General features: G+C 50.5%; 1 protein-coding gene across 7 annotated transcripts in view; it reads right to left on the bottom strand.

Moving 5' to 3' along the window:
- The window catches only part of CAMKK2 (calcium/calmodulin dependent protein kinase kinase 2), a 54,381-nt gene extending 34,288 nt beyond the window's left edge, over positions 1-20,093 (bottom strand). For 2 of the 7 annotated variants that reach the window (XM_047759648.1, XM_047759650.1), the window contains exons 1-2: positions 19,528-20,093; positions 1,153-1,665 (exon numbers count right to left, since the gene is read on the bottom strand). In XM_047759648.1, coding sequence (XP_047615604.1) covers positions 1,153-1,599 — 447 coding nt within the window. In that variant the 5' untranslated portion in view covers positions 1,600-1,665; positions 19,528-20,093. Of the gene's footprint in view, positions 1-1,152; positions 1,666-3,810; positions 3,942-16,303; positions 16,652-19,527 lie in introns of those variants that run through there. The other 5 variants (XM_047759644.1, XM_047759649.1, XM_047759647.1 and 2 more) reach the window with 4 other exon arrangements.
- Positions 20,094-21,010: the final 917 nt, after the last annotated feature.

Here is a 21,010-nt window from a genome sequence, read left to right as displayed (position 1 = left end):
GGCATGGCTGTGGCATAGGCTGATAGCTGCAGCTCTGATTCAACCCCTACCTGGGATCTTCCATATGCCATAGGTGCGGCCCTAAAAAGAAAAAAAAAAAAAGAAAGGAAGAAAACCATTTCCAGGATTCTCTCAATTAAATTAATTCCTTCTTTCAACAAATATTTTTGAGCTACTCTGCACCAGGCCCCATGCCAAGTGCTGGGGACACAGTGCTGGTGGACAGGCCTGTTCCTAGGGAGCTAACACCCCAGCTGAGGGGGACAAGCAAGAAACAACAAACACACAGATGATCTGATGGTGGAAGGAAAGTCAACAGGGCAATAGGACAGAGAGGGCCTGAAAGCTGCTTAGAGGGTGTGGTCTGAAAGGCCTTTCAGAGGAGGTGACACCTGAGATGAAACTTGGAAGTCAGATGGAGAGGGCCTTGCAAAGATGGGGGAGGTCCCAAGCAGAGGGACAAGAGAGGATAAAGGCCTAAAGGAGAGAATGAGCTTGGATATCTGAGGAATACAAAGAAGTGGGTCTGGTGGGAGCTCTGTGCATCAGCAGCACAAAGGTAGGAGGTGGGGAAGGGGTGGATCAGGCCCTGAGAACCCTGCTGGGGGTCTGAGTTCCAACCTATCTTCCAGGAGTTCACGGTAAGAATCAAGAGAGAGATGCACATAAGGAGCCTGAGAAGGCAAACACTCAGCAACTGGGGCCCTGCGGTTTTCAGGTTTTCAACAGTGACTGACCTTCCATCCCCAATTCAAAGCCCCTAGCACAACTTCCAAGCACCAGCATCGACATCCCTTTGCCAGAGGCTCTCTCCACGGGGAGATGCTCTGTCCACATTCAAGGCAGCTCACCCACAGCCAGAAGCCCTCACCAGGGACTGCCAGCAGCTGGTGTCAAAGGCGGAGCTTCCTTGCCGGCAGGTGGAATAACATTGGGGCTGGCCTCCTACACTGTCTCCTGCAGGGCTCCCCAGAGGTGGCACCACAGCTGCCCACCGGCTCCATCATGCACCTTTACTGACTTCTTTCTGGGTTTTCTGGGGTCACCTCCCAAAGCAACTGTTTGCGCTAGAATTCTCAGGGACCCTAGCCTAACGCCAAGGCATTCCTGGCAGGCGCAGGGACATGGCACCAGGGGCCGCCGCTCACGCACCTGCATCCCGGTGATGGAGACATGGTGCGACTCCACGGTGGGCCGCCGGGGCAGCCGCGGTGAGGACTGCGGGGAGCCCACGGGCGAGTGGGGCAGGGCCGGGCAGACACCGCGCCCATTCGCGTCCAGCTGGGTCCGCTCCTGCAGAGAGAGCTTGCGGCTGGAGAGGAGGGGCCGGGCCTGGGCCACAGAGGCGTCAAGCGGGACCTCGCCGCCATCTGCCTCCAGGGGCCGGTCCCGGGTCAGGCTGAGATCCACAGGACAGGCCGGCTCACACTCTGTGACCACGATGAAGGACTCCATGCCCAGGCGGATGCTCAGGGACGAGAGGCCACGCAAGGCCTCACAGGGCTTCCGGCCTTCGCTGCTGCTGCCGCCTCCGCCCCCCAGCTCATCGTGGGGGGCGGCCCGGTTGCTACTGGGCTGGCTAGAGACACATGATGACATGGTGCATGTGCCCACTTGATGCGACACAGACTCTCGGGGGCACACCCATCCAGCAGCTCACACCACCTGCAGAGAGAGGAAGGGTCAGCTGCCCCCACCCAGTGGGGCAGGGCCAAGGTAGGGAGGGGGTTTCTCCTGCTGGCCAAGCCTGATGCCTCATTCCTGCTTTGAGTGGAGTCCTTACAACACGATAAAATCTGATCTGAGTCTGTAGAGATGAGCTTACTCCACATTTCCTCACAGGAGTTCCCAAAGTGGCTCAGCAGGTTAAGAACCTGACTAGTATCCACAAGGACGCAGGTCCCATCCCTGACCTCACTCAGTGGGTTAAGGATCCGAGTTGCTGCAAAAAGGTCACAGAGGCAGCTGGGATCTGGTGTTGCTGTGGCTGTGGTGTAGGCTGGCAGCTGCAGCTCTGATTGGACCCCTAGCCCAGGAACTTACATATGCTGTGGGTGAGGAAGTAAAAATTAAAAAAAAAAAAAAAAAAAGCCCCTCCTCATACACTATAAGAATCCAAATTCAATTCCTGTAGAAACCAAGTATGAGAAGACCCAAAAACTAGAGCACCCATGCAACCAACAAATGTGGCTTCCAGCTCAAGCCAACTGTTGCTAAGCAGGAATTTGGGCCTAGAATTGTCTGATTACCTCCCCCACCTTTTTTTTTTTTTTTTTTTAAAGAGAAGTCCTGAACCGATGATGTTGGGTGAGATCTCTTAATTTTTGGAAAATTCGCAATTATTTTAAATATTTTAAAATACCTGGAGTTCCCGTTGTGGCTCAGCGGTTAACGAATCCGACTAGGAACCATGAGGTTGCAGGTTCAGTCCCTGGCCTTGCTCAGTGGGTTAAGGATCCAGCGTTGCTGTGAGCTGTGGTGTAGGTTGCAGACGCAGCTCGGATCCCGAGTTGCTGTGGCTCTGGTGTAGGCTGGTGGCTACAGCTCCGATTCAACCCCTAGACTGGGAAACTCCATATGCCATGGGAGTGGCCCAAGAAATGGCAAAAAGACCAAAAAAAAAAAAAAAAAACAGGCCAAAGAAACACTTCCTCATGGTGACCTCTGGGCTGCCTCTCTTCATAAGAGCAATGATGTAGACAGCACTTTCCAGTTTATAAAATATCTTCCACACATCAGGATCATTTCACAAGTGCCCTAGGTTGTTGGTTTGCCCTTATACCTTCATTTTATAAATGGGGAAACTGAGACTCAAGAGAGGGAGAAGGATTTGTCCAGGTCTCCTAAGGCACACACCATGCGCACAGGAGTCCAGTCCCCTGGCCTGGCCTGGAGCCAATGATTCCTGAGGCGTGAGGGTCAGGAGGTCACACCAGAGGAGGAGGAGGCGCCCAGAGAGTGTGTGAGCCAGGGGAGTGTGTGCTGTCTGAGGAGGAAGGCTCAACATATCTGTTATCTACTGTTGCCCCAGTTCAGCCCCAGCTAGCTACCACTAGACAAAAAGCAAATACGAGATAAAAAAGGTTAGCTTCAGAAGTTCCCTTGTGGCACAGCAGGTTAAGGATCTGATGTTGCCACAGGTATGGTGCAGTGTCACTTCGATATCTGGCCCTGGAACTTCCGTGTGCCGTGAGTGCCACCCCCACCCCCCAAAAAAAGGTTAGCATCAAATAGTTTGGTGGTTCCTCAAATAACTAAGCAGAGAATTACCATATGACTGAGCAACTGTGTTCCTTGGTATCTACCCAAACAGCACTATTCACAACACCCAAAAGAGAAAAAAACAACCTACATGTCCAACAATAGATGAATGGATGGGAAAATGTGGTCTGTCCACACAATGGAGCATGACTAAAAAGGAATAAAGAATCGACACAGGCTACAACCTGCATGAGCTTCAAGAACATGCTGCTGAGTGGAAGAAGCCAGACACAAAAGGTCACGTGTGTATGATCCTAGCTACGTGAGATTTTTGAGTGGGCAAATCCACACAGACAGAAAGTATAGTGGTTGCCAAGGACTGAGGAGGTGTTGGGGGAAATGGGGAGTAACTGCCAGTGGGCACGGGGGTCTCCTCTCGGGGTGCTGAAAAGACCTTGGAACTAGATAAAGGTGGTGGTTGCACAACACTGTGAATGTACTAAATGACATTGAGTTGCACACGTTTAAATGGTTAATTTTGTGTAAATGACAAAAAAATTGACACACTCAGACTGTCAATTCCTCCTGTCTCTGGAACAGAATATTAACCTTTGCTTCGTGTGTTTGACAAATTCTGCTGGACAAATGTCACAGGTACCACTGGAATTCATGGAGTACATCCACAGATGCAGAAGGTGGCGGCTCCGTGCTGATCACCCACGTCAGGAAAATGCCAGGAAAGCAGTGAGTGCTGAGCAGAGAGATTTTATGAATGAATAAAATGATATCTCTTTATAACACTGGCTGGCAGTGGGGGGAGAGAGAGGAAAGTACAGTTGGGAACCGAAAGCCAGTGCTTCCTAGAGAACCTAGTTGAGGGGCAGAAAAATGCTAGCCACCCTTTTGGGACAGTCCTGCAAGAAGTATTTACAGAATAGCTCCTATGGAGTTCCCGTCATGGAGCAGTGGAAATGAATCCGACCAGGAACCATGAGGTTGTAGGTTTGATCCCTGGCCTCCCTCAGTGGGTTAAGGATCTGGCATTGCCATAGCTGTGGTGTAGGTTGCAGACGTGGTTAGGATCTGGCATTGCTGTGGCTGTGGTGTAGGCCAGCAGCTGCAGCTCTGATTAGACGCCTAGCCTGGGAACCTCCATATGCCATGAGTGCGGCCCTAAAAAGCAAAAAAAAACAGCTCCTATATATGCAATCTGGATCACACCATAGGCAGATGGGGTCCCCTGCTCTCATTCAACAAGGAAAGGCCAATGAGAAGAGCATTAAAGAAACAACAGCAAGATCCCAACCCGGACACAGAAGAACAATTCCTGAACACAGTTCATTGTAAAGCAATGACAAAGTGTCCAATCATGTGACAAGATGCTCAGCCTCAGTTATGGGGAGAGTAGTGCAAATTCAAATGACAATGAAACGGTTTGGTGTGAAACCAAACCAAACCATTTCACCATTCTACCATTAACCATTCAGTTAAATTTAGAATTACCATTTTTTTCTTTTTCTTTTTTTTCTTCTTTTTAAGGCTACAACTGCGGCATATGGAAGTTCCCAGGATAGGGATCAAATCAGAGCTACAGCTGAGGCCTATGCCACAGCCACAGCAACACAGGATCCTTAACCCACTGAGCAAGGCCAGGGAATGAACCTGCATCCTCACGGACACTATGTCGGGTTCTTAACCTGCCGAGCCACAATGGAAACTCCTAGAATTACCATTTGACCTGGCAATTCCTCTTCTAGGTATATACCCCAAAGAACTGAAAGCAGGAATTCAAACAGATATTATACACCTATGTTCAAAGCAGCATTATTTACAATAGCCACAAGGCAGAAACAACCCAAGTGTCCATCAATGGAAGAATGGATAAACAGAACATGGTATATTTATACAACAATATTCAGCCATTTAGAATAAAGTTCTGACACATGCGACAACACGGACAAGCCTTAAAATATGCTAAGTGAAATAAGCCAGATGTTAGAAGGAAAATACTGTATAATATCACTTATGTGAGGTATCCAGAACAGGCAAATTCACAGAAAGTTTAGGTATGATTGGCCAATGGGGACCTGCGGTAGAGCACAGAGAACTCTACCCAATATTCTGCGATAATCTATGTGAGAAAAGACTCTGAAAGAGAATGGATGTGTGGAAAATGAAAATTAAAAAAAGTAAGTTTAGGAGCCCCCGCTGTGGCTCAGCAGTAATGAACCTGACTAGTATCCATAAGGATGCAGGTTTGATCCCTGGCCTTGCTCGGTGGGTTAAGGATCCGGTGTTGCTATGAGCTGTGGTGTAGGTCACAGATGTGGCTCAGCTCCCACGTTGCTGTGGCTGTGGTATAGGCCAGCAGCTGCAGCTCCAATTCGACCCCTAGCCTGGGAACTTCCATATGCCATGGGTGTGGCCCTAAAAAGCAAAAAGTAAGTTTAGAATAGAGGTTATTCAGAGACTGAGTGGGAGGCAGATGGAGAGGGGGGGTCACTGCTTAAGGGGTATGTTTGGGGGTGATAAAAAAAGTTCTGGAAATGGATAGCGGTGATGACTGCACCACATTCTGAATGCAAATAATGCCACTGAATTGTATACCTAAAAATGGCTGAAATGGTAAATTTTATGTTATGTATCGTTTACCAAAATTAAGAAAATAATAATAAAGCTACAATGAAATGACTTTTTTCCATCTATCAGATTGGCAAAGGCAAAAAGCAAAGCAATATTTTGATGAGGCTATGGGGAATATGAACTAGTACCATCTTTATGAAGTGAAAGTCACCAATATCTAAGCAAATTCCAAATGCAGAGACCTCTGACTTAGCAATTCTGCACCTGAGTCTTGATCCTAGAGACAATCTCACACATAAAAATGACATGTATACAGGATGATTTTGGTAGTGTGGTTTGAAATAACTATCCACCAGGGACTGAATAAGTAAATGGAGACACATGTAGCCTAGGAGAAAATCATGCCTTTCTTTTAAAAGAGGTGACTCTTTACATCCTAATATGAATAAGCTCCAAGACACACTACTACATGGAAAAACACCAAAGCATTAGTATGCTGCTGCTGGCAGAGGGGGGAAAGGGCCACACATGCGTACATAATCAAATATGTGCAGCATATTTTTGGAAAGATACACAAGAAAGTGATAACTGGCCTCAAGAGAAGACAACTGGTTTGCAGAAGTATGGGGACAGGGTGGGAGGGACTTAATTTTCACTGGATTTACTTTTACTTTTGTAAAAGTAAGTGTGCAAATAATAATTATTCAGAAATGAATTTTTCAAAGAAAGTAACTGTAACCACAATTGGAGTAAAGATCATCTGGCCTGAGCACCACCTCTGGGGCACGAGGCAGAGGGAAGGCACAGCTAGCCCCATCTCCTAATCCTCTATCCTACCTTTACTGTATTTGGGAAAGAAATCATTAAATGTGTCCCTGTCTTGGCTTCTTCATCAGTGAAAGAAGACAACCTGAGTTCAAAGCTCTCCATGGTCCCAGCTGCTGTTACTTTACATTTCCTTGTTATAATCCTTATTTCCCAAGAGGGGAAAAGCAAGGTTGACTGCTTGGGTCTATAACCTCAGTTTTCTCATCTATAAAATGGGCACTCACCTGAGAGTCCTGAGGGTTAACTGAACTAAAAACTCAATATTCTTTTCTTTCTTTTTCTTTCTCTTTTTCTTTCTTTCTCTCTTTCTTTCTTTCTTTCTTTTGTCCTGTTAGGGCTGCACCTGCAGCGTATGGAATTTCCCAAGCTAGGGGGTCGAATCAGAGCTGCAGCTGCCAGCCTACACCACAGCCACAGCAACACGGGATCCAAACCATGTCTGCAACCTACACCACAGCTCACGGCAACGCAGGGTCCTTAACCCACTGAGCAAGGCCAGGGATTGAACCTGCATCCTCATGGATACTAGTCAGGTTCATAACCTCTGAGCCACAACATGAAATCCAGAACTCAATATTCATGTCTCTTGCGTGGTTAAGAGCTCAAAAAGCTCTTTTTTCAACAAATATTAGCAGGCTGTCTTCCCAAATGTTCTTCCTTCTGTGTGTGTTCGGACGCCCTGGCAGCGTGGACCTGCCTCCCCCAGGAGAGCAGCTTCTCTGGCCCACCCTCCCTCCCACGTCTGACAGGGCTGCAGAGTTCCTGAAAAGAAAACTAGTCTGGCAGCACCTGAGAAAGTTAATGGAGAATTTTCCTTTCTTGCCAACAGAAAAACAATTGCTTATTGATCGCCACTCCAGGCCAAGGACATCAAGCCATCCACCACCAGCAAAGCTGCTTTTAATCAGTCTCCTTGACAAGCTGGCATGTGGCCCATGCCTTGGCCCTTGAGGCCTGGGGTAGAGAGGAGAGAAAAAACGCACTGGCTGGCGCTGGGGCTGGTGCTGGGACAGAGATGGGGGGGGCGGTGTCTCTGGGCTGGAGCACCAGGTGTGTCTAGGTCCCAGGGAGAAGCCCCAAGGGACACGGACCTCAGTGACTGGAGGCCACTCATTGGCCTGGCAGGCAAGGACTTGGCCATTCGGCACCACTCAGCCCACAGAGCCTAAGCCAGTGTGCTCTGACCAGATCTGAGGTCACAGATCCTTTGAGGTCACAGGTCTCTTAAAGATAGGATGAGAGCTCCCCACACTCCCAGGAGAGAAAACTCAAGACAAAAAGACAATGGTCTGCATTATAACAGCTAACATCCAACTGGGCACGTACTCACCAAGCATCAGTTAACCCTCATAGGCCCTCTGCCAGGAACAGCTAAGCATGTGATTTGGGCGTGGGGGGTGGGGGGATAGGTTTGACAAAATTCCAAAAGCTCTCTCCCCAGCCTCCTGCCCCTGGGTTCTCCCCCACCCACCCACCCCCGCCCTGAGGGCCTCCCCACTGCCCCAGCTGGCAGCCCCAGGCTCCCTTCCCCTTCCCTCTCACAGGCCACTCAACCAAGGACCAGACAGACCCTTCCTGGAGCAGATGGACCCGGCTCCAGGCCAGGATGAAGCCAGTGCTCCTTCCCCTGCCAGGAAGCCCGGTGCTCAGGCCTCTAGGAAATGCATTCCATTTCCTGGGGGGGTGTTTGTTTCCAACCCGCGCCATCTTACCAAACACAGAGCTGCCCTGGGAGGGAGCTGCAGCATAGCAAGTAGCCAGTGAGTGGCTTTATGTGGTCCCCTAAGGTCCCAGGCACCACGGGACAACAAAGGGGCCCAAAATAGCTTTGAGGATCCTGCCAAGGCCAGGGATGATGTACCCTCTGGGGTAACAGGCATGGCCAGCCACACCCTCCCTCCCCTGGGGGGGCGGTCCTAAAGGAAATTCACTCACCCCTCTTTCAGTACATGATTACGGGGAACCTACTATGTTCCAGATAAATAAAACAGACTGATTTCTTAAAAGTGACTGTAAGAGCACATGACTCCATAAGAACAAACTGGAGGAGAAAACCAGGATGAGATAAAAGAGAACAGCACAGGGACCCAGGGGCGGTCTGAATGGGAGGGGATGAGCCAAGGAAGGCCTTGCTTGGGAAGTTGTATTTAGGCTGAGACCTATGGGGTGAGTGAGTGCTAACCAAGGGGGCAGGAACTTGTTCCAGGCAGAGGAAATAGCTACTGAGAAGGCCCCAAACCAGGGAAGAGGTGGGAGACAGGAGGGAACAGAAAGAGGACCCTGGAACGGGAGTCCTGTGTAAATGAGGGGGAAGGGAGGGAGGCTGGAGGGACCAGAGCCCAAGAGCTTTGCAGGAAACAATAGGATCAGGAGGGGTGGCCCAGGCAAAGCCACAGGGACATCAATGGGCCCTATTATGGGTTGTGAAATTGTGCCCCCGCCCCCAAAGAAAGATATGCTTGAGTCCTAGTGCAGTATGATTGGTGTCCTTATTTAAGAAAAAAAAGGAGTTCCGATTGTGGCTCAGTGGTTAACGAATCAGACTAGGAACCATGAGGTTGAGGGTTCGATCCCTGGCCTTGCTCAGTGGGTTAAGGATCCTGCGTTGCCGTGAGCTGTGGTGTAGGTCACAGACGCGGCTCAGATTCCGAGTTGCTGTGGCTCTGGTGTAGACCGCGGCTACAGCTCTGATTCGACCCCTAGCCTGGGCACCTCCATATGCCACGAGAGCAGCCCTAGAAAAGGAGAAAAGACAAAAAACAAAGCAACAACAACAAAAAAAACAGGTGGGGGTGGGAATTTGGACTCAGACCTGCACACAGGGAGAACACCATGAGAACACGAAGGCAGAGATTGGGGTGCTGCCCCTAGAAGCTAAGGAGCCCTAAAGACGGCCAGCAGCCACCAGAAGCAGGAAGAGAAGCATGGATCAGATTCCCTTGCACAGCCCTTGGAAGGAACCAGCCCAACAACACCTGGACCTCAGACTTCCGGCCTCCAGACTAGGAGAGAATGCCTTTCTGTTGCTCAAGCTGCCCCTGTTGCAGGGCTTCATCTCGGCAGTCAGCAGTCATAGCGAACTGTCACAGTGCCCCCCACCCAAGCACAGAAGCCTGCTGGCCCAGAGGCCACGGACTCAGAGGTGTTTCCCAGTGGTTAAGCAGAGACCTGGGAGGCTCAGCCGCACCAGCCGAAGTGGTGCCGAGGTTTGACACCAGCTGAAATATTCCAGATTCCGGCTCATAGCCCAGCCAAGCAGTCCAATCAGATTCAGTGACTCCACCTTATCCCTCCCTGAACACTCTTGAGTTTGGAGGCACTGATACTGTCTCCTCAGAGACAAAGGCCCCTCCTTGGCAGAAGGCACATGGGACAGTGATGGCTTTAGAGCGCGCAGACCCTATCCCCATCAGAGTCCCTAAAGCAAAAAGTCCCCCTTGTGCGACATCTGGCCACTGATGTATTTTGCTTGGCCTACATTGTGTTTAAAACTATTTGGATGAGATACCAAGATTTCAGAGCCAGGAGATTTCAGATCAAAATCAAAATTTCCAGGAGTTCCCTGGTAGCCTAGCTGTTAAAAATTCAGCATCGTCATTGCTGTGGCACAGGTTTGATCCCTGGCCACAAACCGCATGCCATGGGCGTGGCCAAAAAAAAGTTAAAAAAAAATCAAAATTTCCAGGAGTTTCCTTATAGCTCAGTAGGTTAAGGACCCAGCATTGTCAATGCTGTGGCTCTGGTCACAGCTGTGGTATGGGTTTGATCCCTGGCCTGGGAACTTTCACATGCCATGGGTGCAGCCAAAAAAAAGAAAATTTCCAGAGTTCTTTGAAGAACTGGACTTTTTTTTTTTTTTTGGTCTTTTTTAGGGCCACACCTGCAGCATATGGAAGTTCTCAGGGTCTCAGGGTCTCAGGCTCTCAGGCTAGGGATTGAATCAGAGCTACAGCTGCCAGCCACAGCAACTCAGAATCCAAACTGCATCTGCAGCCCGCACTGCAGCTTGTGGCAACACTGGACCCCTAACCAATGAGTGAGGCCAGGGATCAAACCCACATCCTCATGGATACTAACTGGGTTCTTAACCTGCTGAGACACAACAGGAACTCCAGAACTGGACATTCTAATAGCAGTGGGCCTGTATTCTCCCCTGGCAACAGCTCCCTGCAGCTCTTGGACAGAAAATACACTCACTAGGCTGCCATAGTCCTCACTGTTCCCCCTTGACTCCCCCACACCAAGGACAGGCTGAGTGCCATGTTACACATCCTCCCACCTCTCATGATGGGTCTTATCCCTACAGACCCTACTTTGAGATGCACTGGATCTTAGTGCTAAAACAGGCACAGGTTGGCAGTCACCTGTTCCAACCATTTCATTCCGCCAATGAGAAAAATGAAGGCTCAGAGGGGCTACTGATTTGTTCAAAGTTACACAGTGGTTCCAAGCAGAGTTAAAATGGGTCTGAGCTAAAAATTACAGGTACAGCCTTGCAATGTCCACTTAGTATGTCCTGAAGTCCAGGCTGCACCAAAATCTTGAACAAAGGGGAATATAGTGCCCATTCCTCTGGCTTTCTGAGACTCCAACCTGTGTGAAAGGGGAGAGTGTGAAAGCACAGTGTCTTACAGTGCTCCGAAAAGACATGCATGGGCACAGACATATTGATTTGACTTAACTTGTGAGAGCCTTGGCTTTGCCTTTCTTGTTTACTGTTGGACTCCAGGACCTACAACTTCCTAGAACACTGTAGGCACTCACTAAGTATTGGCTAGAGGTCATTGTTTATTTCTCTAATCCCAAGACCACTCAAGAGGTCAGATGCTTTCTTTAGCTGGCCTAGAATTTATGTTCCTTTAGTCTGCTAACAGCAGTCTGATTTATGTTTGGAATTCACCCTTCTGTGTGAAAGGTAACTCCATGGAACTATCTGTACCATCAGCTTCAGGGGTTCCACGATTACTCAAGCCTGGTCAACTGGGCATCACCTACTCTGGTCAAGTGATTGTTTCAAGAGTAGATGTGTGACCCAAGTCAGTCTATTAAGTCTTATTCTAGGATTCTGTGGAAATATTAAGAAGAATGTCTCTGTGGAGCACAGAGCAATGAAGATTATTTCTAGACTTACCAGGTGCTGGGGAGAACCCTGCCTTAGAATGAAGTGGATAGAGAGAGAAGAGAGGCAACAGATTTAAAAAACAAACAAACAAAAAACGGAAGTCGGAGACATTGTCTGGGCACCTGGATCCAGCCATGCCTGAAGCCCATATACCCCACAAGCTTTTAACTACATGAGCCGATAAATTCTCACTTTTGCTTAAGTTAATTTGCAGTTGGTTTTCTGTCATTTACAACCAAGGGTCCTAATAGACAAATGACACAGAGGTGACTGACAGAAAACCTCCACTAAGCTCCCTGCCAGATGGTAAGTTCCCTACACCTTAAGGATCCCAATCCTTAAACTGCCAGGCAGTTACAGCTCCCCTGACAGCCTTCACTTGACAGTGTGGCAGAAAATCAGAACTTCCAAAGTCCTAATTTCTTTCTCTTTTTATTTTAAGGAAAAAAAAAGTCAAACATGCAGAAGGAAAGGGCTAATGAACAGGATGGAATGAAGGGAAGAAACTGACTTTTTTTTTTTTTTGGTTTTTTTAGGGCTCCACCCGAAGCATATGGAAGTTCCCAGGCTAGGGGTCGAATCAGAGCTGTAGCCACCGGCCTACACAACAGCCACAGCAATGTGGGATCTGACCCGTGTCTGCAACCTACACCAGAGCTCACAGCAATGCTGGATCCTTAACCCACTGAGCAAGGCCTGGGACCAAACCCATGTCCTCATGGATATTAGCAGGTTCATTACTACTGCGCCACCATGGGAACTCCCTAATACTTTTTTTTGTCTTTTTTTTGGCATTTCTTGGGCCACTCCCGCGGCATATGGAGGTTCCCAGGCTAGGGGTCAAATCGGAGCTATAGCCACCAGCCTATGCCAGAGGCACAGCAACGCGGGATCCGAGCCGCGTCTGCAACCTACACCACAGCTCACAGCAACGCCGGATCGTTAACCCACTGAGCAAGGCCAGGGATCAAACCCACAACCTCATGGTTCCTAGTCGGATTCGTTAACCTCTGCGCCACGACAGGAACTCCTGACTAATACTTTTAACACAAGAATCAAGTCACTATAGCAGCAGCCACAGTAGTTGCAGATACAATAACAATGATGACTGAGTCTGGCCGAGTGCCAGGCTCTACTCTAAGCACATTGTACGTATTATTTCATTTAACCTTAACAACAACTTTATGAGTTAGGTATTATTATCATGCTTATTTCACCAATGAGAAAACTGAGGCACAGAGAGTATGAGTGACTTGCCCCAATCTCACAATGATTTGGGAGGGCGCAAGTGTGAAATCAAAGGCTCCTTGAAAGGGGGGGAAAGCCCTTCACCTTAGGTGCTGTAACCTTGGGGATGACAATACCTACCTCACCCACCACACAGGTCCCAGCACATGGCAAATGCTCCCTAAATGGAAGCTGTTACCAAGAAAGCACTTCAGCCGCTATCAAGTTCAAGGCCCTCAACTGGCTTCACATTAAAATTTTTATTGTGAAATCACACCACGCTTAACTCTTTTCCCCTTCCCCTCTAACTCTTATCCACATGCATTACTTTTTACAACCTCAAAAGCAGAGATAATTTTGCATTCTCGCTTACTTGTGGTATAAGAATTTTGCACACATTCTCAAACAGCTTTGATCATCAGCTCCCGAAGGCTCCAGACAGAGCGGCTGAGACCCAGGGAAGTGAGATGACCTCTTCCAGGCAGCTCAGTAGGTTCTAGGCTCGGCCAGGGCAGGACTCCTGACCCTTGCAGTGTCCCCTAGGGCCCTGGACACTGGCAGAGCAAGAAGCTCCACTGTCTTAAGAGTTCCTCTTGTTCCGTCCATAGTGAAGTATCACAAGAGAACGGTCCCCAATCACCCGCCAGAACCTAAAGGCAGGTGTGTGCTGGTGGCCCCCAGCTTGAAGAGCCAGGAAGTGTGAATGAATGGCTGAGTGCGGGGGTGGGTGTGAGTGTGGGTACATAGAAAAAGGAGGTAGGAACCGTCTTACTTCCTTTCTCTTCTCCCGCTGAATCCCTCGGAGCAATCTTTCACCGAACTTTAGGAAGAGGCTGGGAAACAACTAAAATTTCCATTTGTGATGAAAAGAAAAAGACTCCTGACTCCAACGCTCTGCAGCTTGGCAAATCAGAGAGGGAGGGGGCTGGCTGGGAATCCACAGGCATCCGGCCTCGCCCACCCACAGCCCTTCTCCCTCCCTCTTCCCTGATGCTTTGAGGTGATGCTAAATCCAGCTCCCTCCCTCCCCAGCCTCCAGCACGAAGCAACCCCAGCCAGGGGCAACGAGGGGCTGGGAGCTGGCTCTAGGGGTCCAATCCTATCCCCTACACTGGACCCAGAGGGCAGAAGAACTGTCTGGGAGGAATCTAAATAAAATCTCTTTCACCAGAAGCCTTAACAGCAAAATACCAATGCACCTTAAAAAGCCCACAAGGGAATCCTTTCCTCCATACCCTGCCCCCACGCAAACCACTAGTTCCCCATTTAAGGCTCTCCAGTAGAGGCTTACCTCAGGCACCTCCCACCGTGTCCCCTCCTCAATGTCCCCCTCACTTCCTACCTCATGCCGAAGAAGACGAGGGCAAAGGGGCAAGACCTTGGCCTTTTCCGATTTCCTAGGGGAACCATCAGTCTCTCCTCTCCAGGTTAGAATTAGCATCTTTATCTCTGCAATTGCCATCTCTCAACTATTTACAGAAGCCAACAGGATAAAAAGGGACAACATAAAAATAGTTGCTCAGCAGCTTTCAGGGGAGGGTGAGGGCAGGGGCACAACAGACGCTGCTTCCAATTTTCTTTCTCTCCTGTTCAAAAGGGAAAAATGCTAGAATTGGTGATCTTGTCCAAAGTGATCCTCCATAATTCCAGACCGCTCACCTGGGAGCTCCTTAGGGCCAAGGACCAAGTTCCAGCGTTCCTCAGTTCCCAGGGCAGGGCTTGTCACCAGCACCCACCAAAGGGGTGGGTTCAGTGAAAGGTCATAGGGTTCCAGAGCCAGCGCCCTGCTCTGCCCCATTTCCATCACCTCCTGGCCTCCTTCCAGCCTTCCAAAACCATGAGCCAGTTAAAAAAAAACAAACAAACAAAAAAAAACTTCAGCTTTTTCTCTACCCTTAAAATGTTTCATAATTGAGGGAAAAAATTCAGCAGCAACACTACGAACAAGACTGAAATGGAAAACACTGGCAGCTAAAATAATTCCTTCCCCATTTTGGTCATTAGCATCCCCCAGCTGGGAATGCCAGAGCCAGAGGTCTTCCCTACGCTCACCTCCTTTATTTATTTATTTATTTAGCTTTTTAGGGCCGCACCCACGGCATATGGAAGTTCCCAGGCTAAGGGTCTAATCAGCTGCAGTTGCCAAGCTACACCACAGCTCATGGCAACGCCAGATCCTTAACCCAGTGAGCGAGGCCAGGGATCGAACCCGAATCCTCATGGATATGGGATATTAATATGTCAGGTTCATTTCTGTTGCACCACAACAGGAATTCCTCACCTCCTTTTAAATATGCCCCTTTATTTTTTTTGGTTTTGGGGGTAAGGAATTCCATAAGCAAAGAAAGAAAAAATGAGCATCCACAAATCTTATTTTTCTTTTTTTTTTTCTGCTTTTTAGGGCCACATCCGTGACATTGTGACATATGGAGGTTCCTAGGCTAGGGGTCCAAATGGAGCTACAGCTGGCCTACACCACAGCCACAGCATCATCAGATCCGAGCCATGTCTGCGACCTACACCACAGCTCATGGCAACGTTGGATCCTTAACCCACTGAGTGAGGCCAGGGATCCAACCTGCAACTTGGTGGTTGCTAGTCAGATGTGTTTCTACTGCACCATGATGGGAACTCCACAACAAATCTTATTTTTCAAAGAGCAAAACCATTAGGAAACTATTTCCACCCCGTAACCCCCTGGAGAAGGTGGATTCTACTCCATGAGAAAAGGGATATCATTTGGCAGCATAAGGAGGCCGATGGAGACACAAGAGCTCAGACTAGAAGATATGTCAGGAAACTACAGATCTCAGGGGGCTTGGGCCTTGATTTTCTCATCTGCACAATGGAGCCACTGCAGCAACCTACCAAGGGGGTAGCCATAGAGTCATTCTATAAAAGTGCCCAACACACAACATGGCAAAGCTCTGAAACGACCATGTTCATTTAAAGGCCATACCACCCTGAACGCACCCAATCTCGTATGAAAAGACCATGTACTACCTTCCTCTCTGCCCTGCACCTTCCCCAGCTGTCAAAAAGGAAGGGCTGGAAACTTCTGGGCTTCCCCCCAGCCCACTTTTCACACTGCTCCATTTCCACATCCTTGGTGGGCATTCCTGGCAAAGCTGTCAGGAGGAGGAGGTGACGCCACGCCAAGCCACAGGGTTTGAGGACCGTCTGTCTGGTGAGGCTTTCTCTCCTTTGTGGATTTACTTACCTGGAAAAAGGTCTCACAAAATATATACCAATAAAATCACATGGGGACCTACATTTAACAAATCATCCCTGAAAAGAATGAAATCCAGACACTCCCTGAAAAATCACACTTGGAATGAATACCTGTGAGTGGCCCCTGGAGGTGATGTGCTTGGATGGGAGCGAGGGTTCTCATGGAGGAGCAGGTGGGGGTGAAGTTAAAGGAGTCCTGAAACTTGTTCCAGGAAGCTGGTCTCCAGTTGATTTTGGAGAACCTTCCTTTCATCACCCTCTCCCTGCAAATGGAGCGACAAAATCATATCTTGTGCCCAGAGGTTTATTCGTTGGGGGCAGTGGAGACAGAGGAAGGGACAAAGTGCCCTTGAGAAGTTCTTATGGTGGAAACAACCCAAATGACCATCAACGGATGAATGGAGAAGCAAAATGTGGGGTCTCCATACATGGGAATATTATTCAGTCATAGAAAGGAAGCACTGAAATATTCCACAGCCTGAGTGAACCTTGAAAATAGTCTGCGCAATGAAAGCCAGACATAAAAGGTCACGTGGTACTAGCACATCAGTAAAGTTGTAGCGAGCACAGTCCAAAAGGAAAAAAGTCAGTTCCAAAAAGGAACTGCCATTTCCTCAAGTGTCCAGGAGAGAAGGCACAGAGGTGAGGGCGAAGGCCACTGCAGCAGCATGGAGCCAGGCCTGCCTGAATCCCACCTCCAGGTTCTTTTTCTAACCCAGTCCAAGAGGGAGGAGCTACTGGGAAAGCAAAACAGCTGCGAAAAAATAGCAAAACAAGGCTCTCTGACTCAAAGGAAAATCTGAAAGAGCATTTGCCCAAAGTCCTCAGGATCAGGAAAAGAGACGGGAACCATATGCTTCCCCCAGCCACCAGAAGAAGGCCTGTGGGTAGAAAGTCACAAGTGACGCTGAACAAGCCATTTAGCCTCTCCAAGCCCTTCCATCAGGTGGGCTCCTGAGAGGGAAAGGGTGATTCTGTGGCCCACTTTCAAATCGGAGCCAAAATGCCTTGGAAACAGGCTTGGCCTGCCCCACCCACCCATCTCTTCCTCCTGAGAGAGGTGCTTCCCCACCCACCAGCCCATCTTGGATACAGGCTGAGCTTGTCAAGGAGGGAACTCCAGCTGACTCCAGAAACTTCCCTCTGCTGGAGCATCCTGTCCTATTCCCCTCTTACTCCCCTCCAGTCTCCACTTTTCTGCCCATCCTTCAAGATTCAGCTCCAATGATGCTTCCTTCAGGAAGCTTCTTGGATTCACACAAGCCAGAAGGGATTTCTCCAGATCCCCCACTGCCCTCTGCTTCATCGTTCCCACAGCATGTATTCCTCCTGTATTTCTCAACAGGAGCGCTCCTGGCATTTAGGGCAGGGCAATTCTTCATGCCTGCTGTGAATCTGGCCCACTTGCAGGATATTTGGCATCTCCAGCTCCTGCCCGCCAAAAGTCAGGAGGGCTCAGCATCATTTTGACAACCAAAGTCACCCCCACACTTTTCTAAATGCTTACCAGGAAGGTGGGAACACCCCTGATGAGAACTACTGCATGATTATTAGTGAATAGATTTGCCTACCAGCCCACTAACAACCTGGAAACAAAGACAAACCCAAGTCGATCAGCATCACCACCATGGCTCCTTAGGCTGTTTTAGCAAACATTCCTGGGTTACTCATGAAGCTGAGGGCAGCCCTGCAAGGGCCTCTGCTCCAGAGCAGGTGGTAAAGTACAAACGCTTTAGGACCTGACATGCTTGGGTTGGCTGTGTGACCCTGGGCAAGTTACTTAACCTCTCTGAGCCTTTCTATAAAATGGGCTCTCTCCCAGCAATACTGCATGGTTGTTTTTAGCCTTGATTTCCTCATCTCTACAATGAGGATAAACATCTCCGCCTCACAGGATTCTGGTAGGCAGTAAACCAGATGATGCCTGCAACATATAGCACAGTTTCTAACACATAGTAAGAACCCCAAAAATACTAGTTATTAACATTATTATTATATTATTCTTATTATCCAAGTTAGGGACCCATGAAATGATGGCTATTATGTATAAAAATACATTGTGTGCTCTCACTACAAATGGTTGCTCTCTATACGAGAAGAGTTTAGGATCAGCAATCTGGCAAGAAGTTCCAGGACTCACCCTGAAGCTGTATTTGCATAGCCGCACACCATTTATTCTTAAATTGCATTTCTGTGAAGTAGTTTAGCCAAAGAAACTGAGAGCTATCTCCTCTCTCCCCTAGGGGCAGAGCCAGGGGAGGGTGTGGTAAATGATAGCACAGCTCCAAGGCACAAGAAGTTTCTATCTCGAGGACTGTGGGGACTTCCAGACCGAAGAAGGTAAAAGTTGCCTCTCAGGAGGTGGACCCTGCACGTCCCAACTCAGGTCAGCCTGCCCTTCTTACTGATGGCACTGAGATCCCCGCCCCCCAAGCACCAAGCCTCTGCCCCAGCCTTCTAGGGGAGATAGGAGGGGCTGCGGTGCAACCTCTTCTGCGCCAAGTGAGAGCAGCAGGGCGGCTGGCAGAGCTGTGAAAACACCCCGCTTCCCAAACTGGGCAGTGCAGGGGGTGGGGGAAGCCAGGAAAAGCTCAAGGCTGTAACGGGTGGCACCGCGGGCACCCAGACCCAATGCTGAGCGGGGCCGGGCGGGCCCACCATCCTCAAGAGTCAGGCGGAGGGTGCCGGGCGAAGGCACTGCTCTGCGTTCACAGTAGGCTGCGGCCCCGAGGTGAATTTAGGTCAAAAGGACCAAGCCTGTGAGGTTCCGGCAGAGAGAAGGGGGCAGGGGCAAAGGGCCGACTGAGGCGAGGCTAAGGGCCCCCGGTCCCACAGCTGCCGGTCTGGGTCTTGCCGCCTGGTGTCCAACCCATCACGGCCCGGGTTTGCCCCCCAAGACAAGCGTGGAACGGGTGCTCAAAGTCCGCGGGCCTTCTCCTCGCTCGCCCGCTCTAGCTCTGCCCACCTGTCAAACGCGAGGGGGTGGGCCTAGGCCGCCTCCAAGATCCTTGACTGCCCTGGTCCCCTGGTGACAACGATTCCAAACTCCGGGACCACCCCTTCCACCCCAAGCCGGGGCGCGGCCCCGCCGAGCCAGCCACCCTGAGGTCCAGGGCGCCCGGAGGACGCGGGGGAAGGGGCGCCGGGGGCCGCGTCCCCCACGTGGCGGGGCGTGGGACTGCGCACGTGGGGTCCTTTCCGTGGAGGGAACCAGGGCCCGGCCGCAGGGCTTTGTCTGCGATCCCGGCCATAGTCCGGCGCCCCGAATAGGAGAGGACGCCGAGACCTCGGCGGATGCGTCCCCCCACCGTGCGGCCCAGCTCCCGCCCGCTCACCTGGGCTCCGCGCTGCCGCCGCCGCCGCCTCCCGCGCTCTGCGCCCCCAGCTCGGCTCTGCTCGGCTCCGCGCGCCCGCGAGCTTTTCCCCGCGGCCCCGGCGGGCGCGCAGGGGAGAGGCGGGGGCGGGAGGAGCCGCCGAGTCCCGGCTCCAGCGCGACGCGGCCGCGGGCTGCGCGGAGATTGGCTGCGGTCGCTAGAAACCCCGGCACGGAGCCGCCCGCTCTCGCCGCGCGCCCCCGAAGGCTCGGCCCCGTGACGAGGAGGGGAGGGAGGCGGGAGCCGAAGGAGAGGAAAGTAGAGGCGGGGCGGAGGGAAAGGAGGAGAAAGGGGAGGAGGCAGAGAGGAGGGAAAAGAGGCAAGGCTGGGTGGGGGTGTCGGAAGAGCTGGCGGACCCGCGAGGAGGGCAGAAACCTGCCTGGGCGCGCGAGGGGGGGAGGCTGTGCTGCAACTTTGCCCCCGCCCGCGGCGCGCACCTGCCCGGGTTCTCCCCGCGGCGACCGCGGCACCCTCGGGCCGGCCGGAGGCTCCGGCTGCACTCGCTTTCAGTCAAACGCGGAGACTGCAGGGCGGCGGCTGAGCCGCGGAAAGTTCCCCAAGCCTGCGAGTCACGCGAGGCCCCGCCTCGAGGCTCAGCTCCTGTCCCTGGGCTGCTGCCCCTGTACCAGGCGGTGGGTGCGGCCTGGATTTCGGGTCACCACCCATTCTGGGGAACTCCCTTCCGCACCCGCCTCCCCACAGACCGCTGTTCGGGACCCGCCCTAAAGGCTGGGGGACCGTGTTTCTTTGCCACCCCAACTCCACCTGGATGTACCAGACTACAGGAAACCCGATGAAGTCCTGTCTTTCCTGAAAACTTCTTAGATGCTTTTTGTGACATACATCATATGCTTCCCAAACATTCTACCCTTTTGGCGCCCTACCTTGCTGGAGCCCTTAGAGTTTTAGTCTCCCAGCTGGGTAACTGCGGGAGAGGGGCAAAGGACTACCTCACACGGGCTGCAGGATGCCGCTGTTGTCCTTGAGTGGTTGCAAAACTCAGTCCTGTGTCAAGGGCCATATTAAAGGTTCGAAGTCCTCTTCAGTTTAGTCCCTCTAGTATTTTCAAGCTGCAGGAGTGACTCCCAAACAATTCAGAGCGTTCTGCTTAAAACAGCCGCTTCTGATGTTCAACATGCAAGCATTTGTTGGTAATAGTAGAAACCTGGGAACAACTATTCTAAATGTTCATCAGGGAAGTGGATCAATAAAATGTGTTGTAGTCATTTGATGGAATGTTATGCAATAGTTCTAATGAATACATCTATTTGTACAGACATGGGGAGAACCCAAAACAAAATGCTGAGTAAAAGAGCAAGTTGCCTATATGGAAAAAGAATCTAAAAAGAATGGATGTGTGCATGTGTATAACTGAATCTCTTTGTGGTACAGCAGAAATTATCGCAACATTGTAAGTCAACTATACTTCAATAAAACTTTTAAA

This window comes from Phacochoerus africanus, chromosome 15 (genome assembly GCF_016906955.1).
Source record: "Phacochoerus africanus isolate WHEZ1 chromosome 15, ROS_Pafr_v1, whole genome shotgun sequence".
Taxonomy (NCBI): domain Eukaryota; kingdom Metazoa; phylum Chordata; class Mammalia; order Artiodactyla; family Suidae; genus Phacochoerus; species Phacochoerus africanus.
Note: the sequence above shows the minus strand (reverse complement) of the source record. Positions and strands in the feature narration are given on the sequence as shown.